Here is an 18,909-nt window from a genome sequence, read left to right as displayed (position 1 = left end):
ATTAAAATAAGTGTTAAATCACTGTTATAGAGTATTTGGTCAGTAACCCATGTCTCTCCTCTCCCCGCTTGTGCAGCAAAAGAGAGGAGAAATTTTCATGTATCCCTGCCCACTTCATCCAATCAGGGCAGAGGACGTCATGAACGCAGTTCTGTCTGCTCGTGAACGTGCAGTTCAAGGACGAAATTAGCTACAACGATGACAGCGCTTACAGCAGTTGTACGAACAAGAAGCGTACATAATTCAATGTGTAGACAACAACATGAGATGCAGGATACGTGTTCAGTCAAACCGTGGCTGTTACTCCACTCTTATCTTCAGCACTCCTCCTGGCCAGCGTGTTTGTGGTCTTTCCTGGAAAAAGTAACACTCTGAGCATCTCTCTCAGGTTTTTGTTGGAGCAAGTGAGGAGGATCGCAGAAGCCACGCAATAAAACGACAAGCCGAGGAAGAGCATGTCCGCGCTCAGCCCAGAGGCGAAGATGGCATGGAAATAGTAGAGGGAGATGGTGAGCAATGTGGTGAGGTAAACCCAGACCAGAGCCACCGTCAGCCTACAGACGAGCAGGTACGAGTCTGCAGTGTGAGACCTGCTCTGCATGGCCAAGGTGTGTTTGCAGAGGTAGACGACGAGCCGCAGTGACGTCGGAAGCATGATCATCAGCGGCATCAGGGTGAGGTAGCTGATGAAGACGATCACATAAACATTGATGTCAACCCAGTTGGGGAGCAGAGGCTTTCTGATGACACAAGCAGCCTTTTCTGTCATGTTTGGAAGAGTTTTGCTTTGAAAATGGAGGTAGAGGAAAGGAGTGAACATCACGCAGGAGGTCAGCAAGGTCACCACCATGGTGATGTTCAGGATGGTTGTGATGTTCTCCTTGAGCGTTCTAAAAAGAACCGAGGAGAAGCTCAAAACCCTCATGCAGTAGAAGACGCTCAGCCAAGCGACAGACCAGAAGCTAATGGAGCTGCTGCTGAGCCACATGAACAGGACGACACAGAAGAAGAAAGGTAAGTCCGGCCTACAGAGCACCCCGGCCCACACCGAGGCCACGAGCACGAAGGTGCAGATCTGCAGCAGGATGTTGCCCAGCGAGATGAAGCAGATGATGACGGCCACAGTTTTCACACCTCCGGACCTCCACTGATGCCGCAGCATGACCCCGAAGTTGAAGACGTTGGCGAGCACTCCCAGGACCAGCAGGAGGGTGGTGCCGCACAGCTTCAGATCAGCAGCTCCAAACATGGTTGCAGAGGCACGGCGCAGATGGGTCCTGCTTCATTCCTCCCGGCTTTGGAGCAGAATGGCATGCCCAGGGTCCTTACACAGGAAATGAAAATACCCAGCATGCAAATGTGTTCCCCTCGAGTCACCAGTGAATGCTGCTGCATGTGAAAACAGAAATTAGACATCAGTTAGATTAGTCACCACACTGCTTTGTTCATTTATAGAACAGACCTTGAATATAAACTGAGCAATTACAGATTTGACCTGACATGCAGGCTGAGTGTATGGATGTTTTGTTTCTGTTTATTTCTGCTTCTTTATGTGTCTGTAATTGTTTTCATGGTGATGGGTTTTATTCCCCTATTCTCAGGTCCTTTACCAATAACATGAGAAAAAAATGTGTTTCTGTGTCGAGATCATTTCTGATTGTTGAAGCTGTGGTGTTCTCTGTCCTCTGCAGGACTCAGAGAACACGCCTGACACTCAGTGGAAAATGAACAGGCTGCTGGACAAACTTGGATAATGTCGCCCCCCAAGGAAACTGGCTCCACCCTCAACATCTCCACTGAGAAGAGCAGTCAAAGACAGAAACTGCAGACATCACTGACCCCGAACCAGTCGGGTCCTCCAAGTCTGGAGCCTAGCAGCACTGTCAACAGCTTTTGTTATGACTTGGAAACTTGAGAATGTTGTTTGCAATTATCTATAAACTTTGCCCAACAGAAATGTGGTGGAGCCAAACTATAAAGTCTCTTAAGACTAATGCTGGAGTTAACTGATTTAGTTGCTTCCCGTCAGTCTCCTCCTGTTCCATCATCCTGTCTCTCCTCCACAGAGCAAAGACCCTGAAACTACTGTAGCCACAGATCCATTGTTCCTAAGGGCGCGCAACAGGCCAGGGGACCTCGCCCCTCATGGGAACACTTCACCCAATTGCCTCTCAACAAGTTTGTAATGACTTTGAAGCTCGACTACTTTGCCAGCACTCATCCATAAACCATATAGAAGTATCACCAGACTCTGCAGTTTCTCTCAGCTTTGACACTCGTCTTTTGTTTCTTTTATTTTTAAATGACGACTAGTTTCAACCCTAAAACCCTCTACCCTTGCGAAGAATTGCATTGGCAAATGTGGTGCAAATCGTGAGGACATAAACAAATTTTAAAATCTACATGATCAGTGATGATGTCAGATGTCTGTGACGTCTCCTCACTGCTGTAGACTCATTACAAAGACAGTCAATCACAGATTGTAGGCACCCTGAGCAGATAAAAATGTGATTATCTGAGCTGTGTTTACAAAATGTTGGGCCGAGCCAAGGCCGAAGGTCAGACTGCTCAACCACGACGGCCTGCTTACTTTGAACTGTCACCACCATTTAAAAATCAGTGAGCCCCACAGCGAGGAGAGGCGGAGTTCTGAGCAGACGGAGGATAACAGGCGAGGACTGAAGACACCGAGGGAACGTGGTGGAAACGAAGCATCTGCAGCCTTCAGACTCTGACATGATGGAGCTCTATCTGGACCTGCACTCGCAGCCCTGCCGCTCTGTTTTCCTGTTTGCCAAAGCGGTCGGGATTCCCTTTGAGTTTAAGCTTGTGGACCTCGCTGCAGGTAATCCCACACTGCCAGACAGACACAGGGAGAGAGTGGAGACTTTTTAAATTCACACATACGTTTTTTTGAGATTTTAAGTTTACATTCTGCCTTAAGAAAGTGGTTAATTTGAGCTTCTGTTCATGTACAGAAAGTTACCAGATGTAGAGTTGAATGACCTGCAAACTTTGAACTGGTTACATAAGCTCCAGGCCCAGAGAGCTGCATGGATATCTGTCCTGCCATTTTTTTCACCATGTTTGAGGTTGTGGCTCGAGACACATTTTGCAGGAGTTGAACGTCCTGCAGGATTTGGACTTTTGGACTTCGTTCTGTAAGCACGAACCTCTGGGCTATCAGTTTGCATTTTCACATTTCACCCAGAGAGCTCAAAGTCTCATCCAGTAGGAGTTAACTCCTAGATAACCAACTTTACAAGCAAACAGTGGAGGAAAGTGTCATGGGTCGGAGGTCAAAGCATCCAGACAAAACATTCCTGCGTCCCTGAGGTGATCGAGTTTAACAGAGACGTGCTGGGAAGGAAGATAAAGGAAACAAGATGCGTTTCGAAGCAGATAAGAAGGAAACAGGGAGGGAGAGTTACAAAAAACAGCATATTTAGTTTGATGATTGCACAATCACATGTTTTATTCATCTCTTTTTCTCCTAAAGCCCAAGCGTCACTCAGTTATGTGCTATGTATTCATGTATTCAAACAAACTGCAAGCAGATGTTTTTTGCTCATTTTTACACATCTGTGATTCTCATTTTTATGTTTGTCTCAGGGCAGCAGTACACTGAGGAGTTTGGAAAGATCAGCGTCATGAGGAAGGTTCCTGTCATGAAGGATGGAAGCTTCGTTCTGACCGAAAGGTACAACGGTTGAGGTTTTAAGATTGACTTAGACTGTCGATCAGTGTTTCCCAAAGCCTGAGATGACGTCCTCAAATGTATTTTTTTGTCCACAACCCAAAGACACTGTTATAGAGGATCAGTGAAAACAGAAAATATTCACGTTTAAGCAGCTGGAATCAGAGAACTTTCTTTAAAAACAACTCCGATTACTCGGTTAGACGCCAGCAAGTAAGTTATGATGGATACCTGTGAGGAGAAGTTTGTTGAACTCTTTCAAAGGCTGCTTTCATAATTCATAAGGGCCTGTTCACATTTTTCCACCTCCCCATTTTTCCACCTGCTGATGTATTTAGGTTGGCATTATTGGCCTCTCTACTTACTTACTGAAAGCTTTGAAAAGTTTCCCTGCCCATTCATCTGTCTGAGAGATGGACAAGCCAAGCAGGTGTATAAAGATTTGCAGCCTCTAGGTGGCGTCCAAACAAGAACATTACAAATGTGAAGTCTTTTGTCTACTTTTTAAACGACTTGTGTGAGAAAACATATTATTGTTAACTCTACACTCTTTTCTAAAAGAGGGAAACTGTATCAAAGGTCCAGTCAGATTGATCTGTTTTCTTTTTTGAGCATATCTGATTGTTGTTCTGAATAATATTGATGCTTTGGGCCCCCCATATCTGCAGCTCCTGAAGCTCTGGGTTGGTCCCTTAAACATCCTTTGGTTCCTCTTATTTCCTTCATGCCATCTGTGTTGCAGCGTTGCGATCCTGAAGTACCTGGCACAGAAACATTCGTCATCAGTAGCAGATCACTGGTATCCAGCCGACCTGAAGCAGCGAGCTTGTGTTAATGAATACCTGTCCTGGCAGCACATGAACCTCAGAGCTCATGGGTCAAAGGTCTTCCTGCTCAGGGTACGAGTTCCAGATCCGCTTGGTGCTTTATCCTCACCTGGCCTGCTTCAACAGTTCAGACCTCAGAGTTCATGTGCTCGACCTGTGCCTTTTTGTAGCACTGAAATGTTTAGTTAAATAATAACTGTTCATGTGTTTGACTATATTGACATTATATTTCATGAATCCAAAATTACAAATCATCAGTCATTTGCAGCTGTCATCTGGGAACGATGACTACTTCACTGACTGCTGCCGCTGACACTACCAAGGTCTGACTGATGATGATGTGTGTCTCTCTGAGCAGGCTCTGTATCCCATCATCATGGGCTCTGAGGTCCCGAAGGAGAAGATGGACGCTGCTGTCGAGGATCTGAATCAGTCGCTCAACCTGCTGGAGGAGAAGTTCCTGCAGAACAAACCGTTCATCGTTGGCGACAAAATCTCTCTGGCTGATCTGGTGGCTGTAGTTGAGATCATGCAGGTAATACTGTTACTATTTCTACTACTACTACAGTACTGCTACTAGCTGATATCTCCAAAACTTGGCAACTAAGCAATCTAGATGGATAAATAGCAATACAGGTAAGAGGGGAAATGTGTAGTTTTGATTTTTTTAGTGAAATGTCTGAATCTGAATTTATATAAAAGAGGGATCTTGACCCCAAGATTGCAAAAAACTTTTTTTGTGCCTTACAAGCTGTATGTGTTTCGCAGCCTGTTGGAACTGGCCTGGATGTGTTTGAAGGCCGGCCAAAGTTGATCGCCTGGAGGGAGCGGCTGAAGAAGGAGCTCGGCGAAAAGTTGTTCAACGAAGCTCACGAGGTGATCATGAAGGTGACCAGCCTGCCGCAGAAGATGCAGAGCAACAGCGACCTGGAGATGCTCATTCCAAAGTTTCGGAAGATTTTCAGCTGAATAAGTTTCTGTGTACAAACAGAAATAAAACGACTGGAATTGGTGTCAGAAATTATCTTCATTTGTTTTTAGTTTTGTGGTTTTAACTATTTGGAATCCTGCAGCTGTGTCCGCATTATGTAAAAAAATCTTTAATGTGTTGTGCTGATTTATGTTAAAACTCATCTTAAAGATCATATTGACACAAAGAAAACCATGCATCCATCCGCATGTCAAATTCATACTCAAAACAAATAGGGGGCAGGATATCACGCTAACTTCTGCTAACTGTAGCTGCCGTTAGCTAGTTACCTTAGGCAGCCATGCAGCTAGCGGCCTGGACTGGGAACTCACAGCACCGGGGAAGTGTTGATGGCTACACCGCTAGCACAGGAGCTTTGGACTAGGACAGGTTGGAGCTAGCTGGTTAGCATGCTAACTTCATTAGATATCTCTGCAACACAAATTATAGATATCATAATGTCAAAACTGATATTTCTTCAAATTTTTGTGATCATTTTAGTTAATTTTCGATTGTATTTATAACTGAAATCTTAGTAACTGCACCTTTAACTGTCATGAATAAATGTACATTGACCACAAATATTAAAATCACAATTCTCGATATATAAAGTCTATATTCTAAAACAACTGTGCCCATTTTGTCAACTTCTAAACTGATTTCAGGAATTAAGTTTTTAGATTTGAAGGGATAATCTGGACTTTTATTAAACATGAGGTCATATGATTTCAACACGATGAGGTGTGGTGCAGCAGAAGAAGAAGAACACCAAGTTAACCAAAACCACTGTCGTCAAGCAGATGTGCTCAGCTACATTCCAGTTCTGCACACATGACTGTTGCAGAGGCTGAGTCATTGTTTCCTCATGGGACAGTTTGTCCGATAAATTGTCGTGACAGCGGTCCACTTGTCGTGCTGGGAACAAGAAGGTCTTTATCGCCAAGAAAATCAGGGAAGAGAGTCAAATGGAAAACAGGAAATTTTTGGTTTTGTTCTCAAATATTTACACTATATTATGAGGAGATAATCATAATGTTCTGTTTATCAGTTTGTCAGCATGTTTATCTCTGCACACGGTGAGGAAATGTTTACTGGTTAAGTCTGTGGACTGATTTGAAGTCAGATCCTTCTAGTGAGTGTAGAGTAGTAGAGACAGCACTGACATCTAGTGCATGTTCTTGGTTAGTCCCCTTTAAAGGGGCACTACGTAGTGTTGGAGAAGAAATTCGACCTCAGAATTTTAATATCTACAATAATAATGAAGTAATAATACAAACTCAGAAAGAAACCCTTAAAATAAAAGCTTATCTCAAGATCTTATTTTTAATTATTGCTGTTTTGTAATCTTTCCATTAACAATAATAATAATAATTAGGGATACAAGATATGGATTTACAATAATTTCACATTTCTGCATTTTCTTTAAGTTCTAAATCAGCAGTTTTTGCAGACCTGAGGTTAAGAAAAGCTCAGATGTAGTGAGCAAAAAGGCATTATTTAAAGGGTTACTACTATATGTCGTTTTGGAGAAGAAATTCAAACTTAGAATTGTAATATTTACAATTGTGGAAGAAATTATTGTATTTCATTGTAGAGAAGTGAACAAATAAAGGGTTGATCAACAAAAAGGGCATTTAACAGAATGATAAACAGAATAACAGAGTATAACAGCATCAGTCTGTTTCAGGTGAAAGGACAGAGCTCAGTCGACAGGAGTGGACTTGGTGAGCCTGACAAAGAGGCACAAAGACAGTCGCACATTTGTACATTTGTTGCTGAAACACATCAGAAAGAGAGCGAGGGAGAAATATTAGTGGTTGTGACTGATCACAATCACATCCACCTGCTTTGAGCTGATAAGTTTCATGAGAACCGAATGTTCGTCTGTCGCCCCACGCAGCAGAGCAAGTTTCTCACGCATGAATGAAACGTACGTGAATGAAAACTTCATATAGTTCATATAAAGTAATGATGCATTTTGTTTCTACATTAATAATACAAACTCAGAAATAGTTATTTTTACCATAACTGAATAAACAAGCTGTTCTCAGAGGAAATTAAGGTCCCAAGAACACTGTTTGAAGCTAGAAAGGTGGCAGGGTCCGCCACATATAAACAAAGTAAAACAGTATGAAACTGTGTTGTTCTTTAAGGTCAGTTTGTTTATCCAGTTTATTTAGTCATGATAAAAAAAAACAGCCAATAAAGATCTCTTCTAAAACTACATAATGCACCTTTAATATTCAACAGCTCTAATACGATTAGATGTAATAAAACTGTCCTTAGTAACATACTTACCAGTGAAGACATGCTTACTTCTTCTTCTTCTTCTTCTTCTTCTTCTTCTTCTTCTTCTTCTTCTTCTTCTTCTGTGTTTATGGTGGATCACAAACCAACTCTCAAGGTGCAGTCATCTGCTGTATCAGAGTTTGTAAATGCTGCGCTTGTTTAGTCAACGAAAGTGATTTGTCTTCATATTATCAGCTTTTTTCTTGTTTTATTGTGTTTTTGAATTATCAAATTTCCATCTGTCGTGTTTATTTGTGGAGCCCAGGAAGCTAATGGAGAACCAAATAAATAATAATAATAATAATAATAATAATAATAATAATAATAATAATAATAAAAAGATTGAATCAATCAAGTGATGTAAAACAATTGATTTTCCTTGCGTTTGTGTGTGTGTGTGTGTGTGTGTGTGCGTGCTGCAGCTGCTGTGGTGAAGTGAGAGCAGCTGCAGGAGTCTGGACATGTGACCGTCCACACAGGAAGAAGAGTGAAGAAATGAGTCAGAGATTCCTCCTGAAACAAATCAGACAAAAAAACAGCTCAAACTCCTCCAGCAGCACCAGCAGCACCAGTAGCAGTCTACCATCATGCCTTGCTGCGGTCTGTGTCAGTATGAAACCAACAAGCTGGTCCGGATCCAGAGCGTCCGGCTCGGCTCCATGAAGTGGAGTCTGAACGGGTTCATTCTGCTCTTCATCTGGTGAGTGAACATGTGAAATACTTCAGCCCCCGCGTCTCTCTGTGCTGTCTGTCGGGGAGCGGCTGCACACTCTGCGGCTGCTTCCTAATTACTATTCACCGTCTAAAGTCCCGTTAACGCTGCTGAAAGCGATTTACTCCCGGCTGCCGTATTCCTCCAGATAAAAAATATGAACAACTTCTTTGTTTGTTTTTATTTTATAAAGCCCAGTCATTCAATGCTGGACGTCCACACTGTACGACTCATAGGAGACACATTTAAACCAGAATGGTTCAAACTGAAGCAGCAGAGATAATCTCACTATAACTGCAGAGATAACCTGACTGGAGCTGCAGAGATAACCTGACTGGAGCTGCAGAGATAATCTCACTATAACTGCAGAGATAACCTGACTGGAGCTGCAGAGATAACCTGACCAGAGCCGCAGAGATAATCTCACTATAACTGCAGAGATAACCTGACTGGAGCTGCAGAGATAACCTGACTAGAGCTGCAGAGATAATCTCACTATAACTGCAGAGATAACCTGACTGGAGCTGCAGAGATAACCTGACTGGAGCTGCAGAGATAACCTGACTAGAGCTGCAGAGATCTGTTGATTAATCGATTAGTTCGATCAACACGTTCTCTGTTTGCTGCTTCATCACTGTGATGATTTGCTGTTTTCTCTGTTTTATCTTTGTAAACTAAATATCTCCTGCTTTTGGACTGTTGGTTGGACAAAACAAGGCATCTGAAGATGTCAACATGAATTTTTCACCATGTTACAGTGTTTTTTAAAACCAAGGATGTGTCCAGAATCACATACTTTTTCTTTTTACTTTTAGTATGTACTGCAGCTGCACTTACAAAGTTCATACTTGTGCATGCAGTATGCACACAACTGAGACATACTACTTTGTGATGACAGTGGGCCTTGAACTTTGACCCTCTTGCTCCTATATCCGTCGCAGCCTTAGCACGAAATTTTGGAGGACAAAGAACGTTGTACTTACGCTTATATGTCATCGTGGTGCTCTCTCGGCTTTGTATATATTTGCGTGACACACTGTGACGTATGTGATGTATCGTCCACTGCACAGAGCATTGTGGGTCAGAATAACCAAAAAAGCAGGCTGGCATAGGACATACTAAATATTTGTTTTTATTTTGGCAGCATCATGATGTTGTGGAACAGGAAGTACCAGGAGTTTGACCTGGTGGTGAGCTCTGTCACCACCAAGGTGAAGGGTGTAGCTCAGACCCACCTGCCTGGGGTCGGGGACATGGTTTGGGATGGGGTGGACTACAGCGGGCCCTCACAGGTAGGAGCTGGATCCTCATGGTCCTCAGTCCTCTGGGGTTTTCAGCATGAAGGAAAATATAAATATATATATATATATATATTTTTCTTTTTAGGACAAAAACTCCTTCTTTGTGGTGACCAACGTCATTGTGACAAAGAATCAGAAGCAAGGAAAATGCCCAGAGGTGCTCTTTCATCATCATCATTATCATTATTACTTATCTCATTTTAAAGCTGCTGTGAGCGTTGTCGCCGCTTTAGCTAACTTCCTGTCACTTTTGCAGTTAGCAATCCAAGCCCCCAGGAAGTCTTATGTATGGAGTTCTCTGTCCTGATTGGATGAAGTGGGCAGGGATACTAGAAAATATCTACTGCATGAGCAGGAGGAGCAGAGACACGGGTTACTGACCAAACACTTACAGCAGCTTTAAGTAGTTGAAGCAGTTTAATCTGCGACAGTTGCTCCTGTATAAAAGTGCTGCTAATAGTACAATGATTCGGTTGAAATGTTAGCAAACCTTCCTTATTTTGCAGCGGTGTTTATATTCCAGGTTCCCCGGATAGGCAGATCGTGTCGCACTGATAGGGACTGTGAGAGAGGAGCCTGGGATCAGCAGAGCCATGGTACAGTAACTTCATCTCACATGCACACAAGAAACCAGGTTACACAGGTAACTGGAGAATGTGTTTCCAAACACACATTTTGAAGAACAGGACCCTGGTTAGTATCAATCAGTCAATCAGTCAATCTTTATTTGTATAGCACCAATTCACAACAAAAGTTATCTCATGACACTTTCCAATTTGTGCAGGTCTAGACCATACTCTTTAATTCATTTATTTACAGAAACCCAACATTTCCCCCTTGAGCAGGCAAAAATAATCTAAGGATCTAAGGATTCTGTAACAATGTGTCAGCTGTAATGTAACGTGAGGTTCTAACTATGAGCAAAACTCCACACGTCATAACGCTGTTGTTCGTTATGACGTGTTGAACCATGTTATTTAAGGTACAAATGTTACATAATGTTGCTTTAAGTGCAGGACTGTTTGTTTTCCTCCTGCAGGGATTCAGACGGGATCTTGTGTGAAGTTTGATGTGCTGACTAAAACCTGTGAGGTTTCTGCGTGGTGTCCAATCGAAAAGAAGGGGAACCCTCCGAGGTAAACTCTATTTTGTTGTCAGATAAGAGCCCTATGTAACATCTCACTCAGTAATTTAACTTTTTGCAATCCTCGTATTTTAACATATCATCACCTTTGAAGTTGATAAGTTTTTAGCAAACATTTGCTTATTTACACATTTAGCAGTCACAGAGCAATATGATCACTTATTGTTGTGTCAGTTGTGTAAATGTAAGTCCAATATTCACTCTTTTTTCTCTAAATATCTGAAATATCTGGCTCTTTAGCTGCTAAATGCAAGTGGGGAGACCTGAGAACAAACTCGTCCCTTTATTTTAAATCTATGCATTTTGTTTTCTGGTGTGAAATGATCTTCAGCAGACAGCTTGCAGCTTCACAGGGCCACCATTGTGGCTGGAGACAAGTCCATACAACATACTTACTGTACACAGCATATGTTATGTACTAAACTTAATTAGTTACAGCACTGTCACCATCAGTCGACCAAACTGTGTCTTGAGAATCTCACTGCCTCACTGCTTAGTAACTATATTTAGTTTTGAGTCTCCTTCTGATAAAGATTCAGTGTATTTTAGTCTGTAATGAATTTCCAATTTCCAATTGTCCATGATGCAGGCCTGCTCTGCTGGCAGCAGCCGAGAACTTCACAGTCCTCATCAAAAACAACATCAGGTTCCCTGCGTTCAACTTCATCCGGTGAGACAGCTTTATGATTGATGGCACTGAGGCTACAAACCTCTGCTGATGGTGTTGGAAACTGTTTCTTAACTAAATGCAGTGCAGCCTCATCTCTGTGTGTTAGCCCCAGTTTGTCATGGTCCAAAGCTCCTGTGCTAGCCCCTCTGCTAGTGGTGTAAACACCATCACCCCCCTGTACGGCAATGTCAGCTAATTACCTAATGGCAGCTACAGTTAGCAGCAGTTAGCGGGTGCTCTGGGGATATGCTGCCCCCTGTTGGTTTGGAGTATGAATTCAACAGGTAGCCAATTCTTACATATTGCACATTTTTATCATGTTGAAATAGAGCTAAAGAGTTTGCCGTCAAGTATTTTCCTGCATTAAATTATTCTCATCAAATAAGAAAAGCTAATGAAACATTCAGACTATCATTAAACCCTCTACTGAAAACAAACTGATGACATTTCTGACTGTTTTGAAGCTCTTTATCCCTTCTCTAGTGAAAGAGAAACTCTGACTTTCTGGGAATATTTAAGTCTATTTTTGGTGTGACAGAAGGAACATCCTCCCAACGATGAACGGTCCCTACCTGAGGAGCTGTCAGAGAGTGAACGACCCGCTGTGTCCCATCTTCAGACTGGGAGACATTGTTCGAGAGGCGGGAGAAAAGTTCTCTGAAATGGCAATAGAGGTGGGGTTACATGTTCAAATGTTTCTTCTGTGAAAGTAAAGTTCAGTTTTCTTACATCCTGGGTCTTATTTTGGCACTTGTTTCATCCATCACAGTCACTTATGATGACATTTTACTGACCGACTTCACTGCTGACATCTCAGGATGCAGCAACATTGCCAGAGCAGCTTTTTACACCCACTCTCTCTTTTTTGGGCTTTTTGAGGCCACTTGTCCTCAGCAAGAGATCATGTAAAGTTCACTTCCTCTATTTGAAACAGCCAAATAGAGGAAGTGCTACCACAGCAAACTTTCTTCAGTCTGGGTGGATGAAAGTGAAAAGTCAGCATTATCTGAGTAACTGTGGATATTAATACATTTTTGCTTTCTCCAAGAAGAATTTCTCATTTTTCTTGGAATAATTACTTAATAAGCTGATGTTTCTTCACACTAAGTCTTTCTTATTTAATCATTTTGGTCTTAAAGTATTATTTTCTTGAAACAAGTCTAGACAAATGTATCTGCGCTGTGAGAATATATCATCCTCTCAGTGAAAATTAGAAGTATTTTGTAAAAATCAGGTTGCATTTCTCTTGTTTTCAGCGCAGCTGCCTTCCTTATTCGTTCTTTTTTCAAGATGCACTTTCACAAACAATGTAACAATGTATCATTTTATAATATTTCAGTTTTCATATCAAATATTAATCTATGAAGTAGCGAGTAATTACAGCTGTCAAATAAATGTAGTGGAGTACAAGAATAAAGTGTAAACGCTAGTAAAGTACAAGTATTTCAAAATTGTACAAAATGTATACTACAATACTTAAGTTTAGTTTTGATATACTTAACACGAGTATTTCAATTTTATGTAATAATACAAAACAATACAAATATATAGTTAATCAACTAATAAATAAATATAAATTAAACTGCCTAGCAGTTATTAAAACTGTCTCGCCCTTTACCAGCTGCAACATTAAAGTGATGTACACACTAATGCATCAATAATTATTAATCCAATAATATAATATGATTCTTAAATCTTATTCTGAAAAGTAAGTACTTGCTATTCATTCTGCATAGCAAGTACTTACAGTAAGTATATTTTGATGTAGTAAGATTTTGAATGCGGGACTTGCACACATTTTTTTACACTGTAGTTTTACAATCTTTACTCGAGTACAAGATCCTCTGCCAACACTGAAAATGCTCCACCTAACTGAACTGCTTCATGCTCAGTGAGGTTTTTTTCCCCATTTTCCTCTGATGGCCACAGGGGGGCGTCATTGGCATTCTGATCAAATGGGAGTGCAACCTGGACTGGCTCATGCAGCGCTGCCTTCCTAAATACTCCTTCAGACGGCTGGATGAGAAAGAGAGCAACAAGACGCTCTACCCCGGCCTCAACTTCAGGTGAGTGAGGGTCAAAGGTCAAGTTTACCACGTTCAGGACCATTATAGGAGCTTTGGTGTAGTCCACAATCGATAAACTTTTCCTGTTTCAACAATTATATTTCTGTTGGGATGAAAACCATCAAGAGAAAGTAAAAACTTGGCTTCTGAAAATTAAAAAAATAAACCCTGACAGGTTTTTAGTCTATATTACTATAACAACAGGACTGTACTTAAATTCAGATTTGAGGTACTTGTGCTTTGAGTATCATGCTGTACAACTTTATACTTCTACTCCACTACATCTCAGAGGCACATATTGTACTTTTTACTCCACAACATTTGACTGACAGCTATAGTTTTAGTTTAGTTTGGTTTATTAAGATCGTGTGAAATGTTTATTTTTCTAACAATCTGAAGGAAAAAGTCTATTTCTTTATGGATTGAGAAAATTCCCCTCCTTCTTAAGCTAAATGATGCAGTGTCTGTACAAGGCGATAAGTGTATAAGTAAACTGCGTAACAAACTGGCACATCATGTTATTTCAGATTCGAGGTAAATAAATCTGCTTCATGTTAAAGGCTCCTCTGTAACAACAAGGTGCCTTGTTTTTTATTGTTAATCATATTTACTGTCCTCTGATCAGGTATGCAAAGTACAACACAGTGAATGGAGTGGAGGAGCGAACGCTGTACAAAGCATTCGGGATCAGGTTTGATGTCATGGTGTTCGGACAGGTGAGTTTGTTTTTTTTCCTCACATAATTCAAATGTTTTTGTTAAGGATTTTCCATTTTTTAGACTTAATATGACTAAACCTTAAATTTAAACCAATAAGAGTTTTTTGAATTTTCAATAGGCCTCTGTGTAATGACACAATGTATACTGCCTTGATGAGGCATCTATTGTTTTTGTTGTATTTGTCCATGCCTTCTTTGCAAACATGACTAATTATTTCTACAGTTTTGGCTCCAACTCTGAAGGTGTTCAGTAAAAACAAACAAGTGACAGTTTGCTGTGTTTTCCAGGCTGGAAAGTTCAGCTTCATCCAGCTCATCATCTACATCGGATCAACGCTGTCGTACTACGCTCTGGTGAGAGACCACCCAGTGTTAGTTGCTGTCACACAAGTGTCCATTCATGCACTCATCCTCTGTTAGTCCTGAACACAGTGGTGGTCAGTGTTGGAGTCCACAGTGGCTGCATGTGGATGAACTGAATGAATTGATCAGAAAGAGCTAAATAAGAATGATCTGTGAGCTGAAGGCTACAGGAGGCAAAAGGTTGGGTGTAAAGATTAAGATTTTATGAGATGTCTCAGATACTAGTAGTGTAGTATAACTTATGTCAATACATTTAGTCAAGAACTGTACTTAAGTTTAAAATTTTAGGTACTTATACGTAATTTAAGTTGGTTTATTATTTGTTCCATGTTCATGAATGTGAGATCTCGAAGGATTCTCTCAAAATTTGGCACAAACATCCACGACTTGAGGATTAACTGGTTATATTTTGGTGGTCAAAAGTCACCATGACCTCCTGAGGAGTGTGTGACCAAGCAGCATTTGTCAGTCAAGACAAACACACCACAAAAAACTTTAATATTTTATGACTGAAACATTTATTTTCACTGTGATGAGCTTTAGAGAAAGAGGTGAGGGGTTTTCTTGGATGCAGCATCTAGTGGCTGTTAGAAGAACTGCAGGTTAAAGGTACACTATGTAGTTTTGGAAAGACAGTTTAATCAGAAAAGAAAGATCTTTATTGACTAAACAACCTCTCTTTGTTTTCATGACTTAATAAACAAACTGACCTTAAAGGACAACACAGTTTCATAATGTTTTACTTTGTTCATTGTTCATTTGGCGGACCCTGCCACCTTTCTAGCTTCAAACAGTGTTCTGGGGACCTTATTTCCTTCAGAGAACAGCTTGTTTATTCAGTTATGGAAAAAATAAATGTTTCTGAGTCTACATAGTGCCCCTTTAAGACACAGGAGGGTCCAACGGTGGTTGGTCCAGAGAAAGCTGGACTCACCTTTTGCCTTTCTCATGAATTTGGTTTCATTTGGAATTAAGAAACTTAATTCAAAATCCAAAAGTGTCTCCATAACAGTAGACAGTGAACTTTACCTGGCCTTTATCACGTCACACAGTGAGCTATTACAGAACTTCATCTCCAGAGTTGATCAGAAATCTCAAAAATGTAGACACATTGAATTCTTGCTGTGATTTAGCAAAGCGTAAATTATCCCTCCAGATTTAATCAGTTAACTCAATCGAATAAGTCTAATTGGTGTTGAACACAAATCACATGTATGTTGACACATTGGTGCGGTTGATTGCTAGTGCAGCTGATGTTGAAGTGTGAGCTGCTGACTGCCAGCTGAGCCTCTGTGTGGGTCTTTTCCTCCAGACGACCATATTGATCGACTGGCTGATTGGAACCAGCTGTTACTCTGCGGAGGTCGGACAGAACTACTCTGAGAAGAAAGTGGAGTCAGTCCAGGACAAACAGAAGGTGATGAATGGTTTGATATGACCGATATGTAAACCAGCTGTCAAACTTTTTACAGTTTCATACGAACACGTATTGTATATTAATCCATCTGATATCTGTAGTTTACGGTCATTCTGAACGTCTTCCGGGACGATGTGACTGTGTGTTGCAGTGCATCCTCTGTGTGTCCCACGTCGATGAGAACAACATTCTACTAGTGAAGAGATCACTGAAGAAAAGTTTACAAGACATCAAGCCGACGTCTGTTCAGCCACGCAAGGTAGACCTGCTGCACAGAGACCCGTTCAGATATCCAAAGATATAACATGTGGAAATTAAGACCTAAAATTCAACCTGTTGTTTCAAGACATCAGCTTCAAATAAGTTGAGACTTTGAGGGTTGAAGCATCAACAGGTTGGAATCGTGAGTGATGAATTTCTGGCAACTTGAACACGAAGCATTACTGTGCGTTTGTAGATTCAGCATTCAGTTTGTTGACTTTACATTTAGAGTGAAATACGCTTCTGTTGGGCTGTTTCATAACCTGGCTTTGTTCACCAACACAATGACAAAGTGACAGATTTTCAGTATGTGATCTGAGCAACAACAAAACATCAGTTTTTGGGTAGGGGTTAGGGATGGTATATGCTTTCTAGTGTGATACCTTATCTGTACACTGGCGCCAAAAAATCAATATTTTTTAACATGCAGGAGCTCTCAACACAGTTCCCTGACAATTTGACTTACACAAGTCATTACTTCTCATGGTGTAAACCTCTGTAATTTTTATTTATAGAGAATTAAGTGAGACATAGTTGCATCCTTCCTTTTAAACATTTTAACTGAAGAGCTGTTCTGTTATTTGGCAGCCCTGCCGTATATTTCACGTTAATAATATGATGGCACACATGGACACTAAGCACTAAGCTAAGACTTGATAGACTTTTTTTGTACACCGTTTCATATCGGTTGTGAAATTCTGTGAAACGGACACCAAAGTGCGTAAATAAATACATATTTTTCCCTCTTCAGTAGCACAGAAATCATGATATATCATAGATGATTGTCTCAATGTACAGTACCAAGTACTGCAGAATTATAGAACTGTATTATGATACCATTGGTATCCAGCGAATTGAATTGACTCTTTCAAAACATGTAAAAAATGTTACAGTTACAGGCTAAACCTTGTCATGACTTCAGTGATGTATTATTTTCTTGACAGGAGGACGCAGGACACCTGAGAGCCGTTCTCTCTCTGCTACAGTCGGGTGTTGGCGCGAATCATGATGCTCAGCCTCCCCTCGACCGTAAACCCGATCCCAACACAAAACCCTGTCGTCCAGCCTGGTGCAAGTGCGACCACTGCGCTCCCTCCTCCGTCCCTCAGGAGGAGCTGTGTTGTCGGCGGAGCGTCGGCACCTGCATCACCTCGTCTCCTTTGTTTGAGCAGCTTGTGTTACGTCGCTCTCTGCTGGAGGCCGTCCTTCAGTACCGGGACCCTCTGTCTTCATTGGCTGATCGAGGCCAGACGGCCACCCTGCGTCACTGCGCCTACAGACAGTACATCAGCTGGAGGTTTGGGGTCCCACCTAATGACACCCACCCGGTCATCCCCAGCTGCTGCGTGTGGAGAGTCAGGGAGGAGTACCCGAGTCCGGACGGACAGTACAGTGGCTTCAGACCCGTCAGGATAGCGTCCATGCAGGCCTGCCAAATGGAGAGCTGCGAGAGGAGTGTTTCTACATAACAGAGCAGGGACTCCCCGCTCACTGACCTACTAACAGGGTCTTATGTTACAGCTGCCTTACAAAGAAAAAAATGTACTAACTTGACTAAACTGGGTGGAAAATGAAAATGAGTCAGTTTTTCGTCAGCTTGCCTTGCGTCAGAGGGGAAAAACCTCACTGAGTCAATAAATCACTGCATTTTCTAAGATCATCTGTCACCTAACATCTGTCATTTGGCTGCTCAATAGAAACATCCATGAAGCAATCCTTCTCAGTTTCACTCCCTCTAAGCAGCCTTTTGCCTTTATAGGGCAGAAGTAGCATTTTTAACATCCCTAACATATTTAGACAGAAAGGAATTCTCCTGCCAGGAATGTGCTCACATCCATCAAATCATAGAGAGGCAACATTTTACGAAAAGAAGAAAAAATATGCCAAGTGCTGCTCTGGGTCAGGATCAGTATAATGAAGTAATATAAAAGTGAAAAATCAGGTGCTCTTCAAGAACAGGGTTCATGGTAGAGTAAAAATAATAAACAGTGAGCTCATAATGGAAGTCCATGGTATTGGTTAGCAGGCTGAAAAGGATTCTGAGACACTTTAATAATAATTATTAAAATCCTTTATAGAGTCTGGAATAAACAAATGTGCCTCGACTCAGTAGAGTCCTCATGAGAGGATAAAACGCAATGAAGACTCTGTATAAAACTAATCAAGTTTTCATGTGGCAAGGTCTCATGAAGTGTGAATTCTGTGTGTTATTTGCTGGAATTATTTCTTCTTTTAAAAAAGACAAATTATGCGCAGGACCACAGTCATCATAGTGAAGTAACATTGTGCCTGCACAGAGACCAAAATCAAAATCTGTTCTCACCGACCAAATATAGCAACCGACACTATAGCCGGAGACGCTACATAGAAGTGCTAAGTGGATGGATAAACAGTCAGAAAATCATTCCAGCGAAAACAACAAATAGCCATTGTAACAACAAGTTGTTAATTAGTGAGTTTTAGTGGTGTTGGTG

The 18,909-nt window shown here is 41.3% G+C and overlaps 3 protein-coding genes across 3 annotated transcripts; 2 read left to right on the top strand and 1 right to left on the bottom strand.

Moving 5' to 3' along the window:
* Positions 1 to 213: 213 nt before the first annotated feature.
* On the bottom strand, positions 214 to 1,313 carry tas2r200.1 (taste receptor, type 2, member 200, tandem duplicate 1). The gene has a single exon (XM_073465653.1). It carries the CDS (start codon positions 1,247 to 1,249, stop codon positions 287 to 289), a length of 963 nt encoding a protein of 320 aa, XP_073321754.1. The 5' UTR covers positions 1,250 to 1,313; the 3' UTR covers positions 214 to 286.
* Positions 1,314 to 2,649: 1,336 nt separating this feature from the next.
* On the top strand, positions 2,650 to 5,548 carry gstt1a (glutathione S-transferase theta 1a). The gene is made up of 5 exons (XM_073465656.1): positions 2,650 to 2,845; positions 3,613 to 3,700; positions 4,440 to 4,596; positions 4,883 to 5,059; positions 5,293 to 5,548. Exons 1-5 carry the CDS (start codon positions 2,737 to 2,739, stop codon positions 5,491 to 5,493), a joined length of 732 nt encoding a protein of 243 aa, XP_073321757.1. The 5' UTR covers positions 2,650 to 2,736; the 3' UTR covers positions 5,494 to 5,548.
* Positions 5,549 to 8,288: 2,740 nt separating this feature from the next.
* Positions 8,289 to 18,095, top strand: p2rx7 (purinergic receptor P2X, ligand-gated ion channel, 7). Its single transcript, XM_073465516.1, has 13 exons — positions 8,289 to 8,483; positions 9,640 to 9,787; positions 9,882 to 9,953; positions 10,320 to 10,392; positions 10,836 to 10,932; positions 11,530 to 11,610; positions 12,149 to 12,284; positions 13,540 to 13,676; positions 14,302 to 14,392; positions 14,683 to 14,748; positions 16,070 to 16,174; positions 16,326 to 16,433; positions 17,380 to 18,095. Exons 1-13 carry the CDS (start codon positions 8,371 to 8,373, stop codon positions 17,902 to 17,904), a joined length of 1,752 nt encoding a protein of 583 aa, XP_073321617.1. The 5' UTR covers positions 8,289 to 8,370; the 3' UTR covers positions 17,905 to 18,095.
* Positions 18,096 to 18,909: the final 814 nt, after the last annotated feature.

The sequence above is a fragment of the Pagrus major genome, chromosome 5 (assembly GCF_040436345.1).
Source record: "Pagrus major chromosome 5, Pma_NU_1.0".
NCBI lineage: Eukaryota > Metazoa > Chordata > Actinopteri > Spariformes > Sparidae > Pagrus > Pagrus major.
The sequence above is the reverse complement of the archived record's forward strand: the minus strand, read 5'-3'. Positions and strand labels throughout refer to the sequence as shown.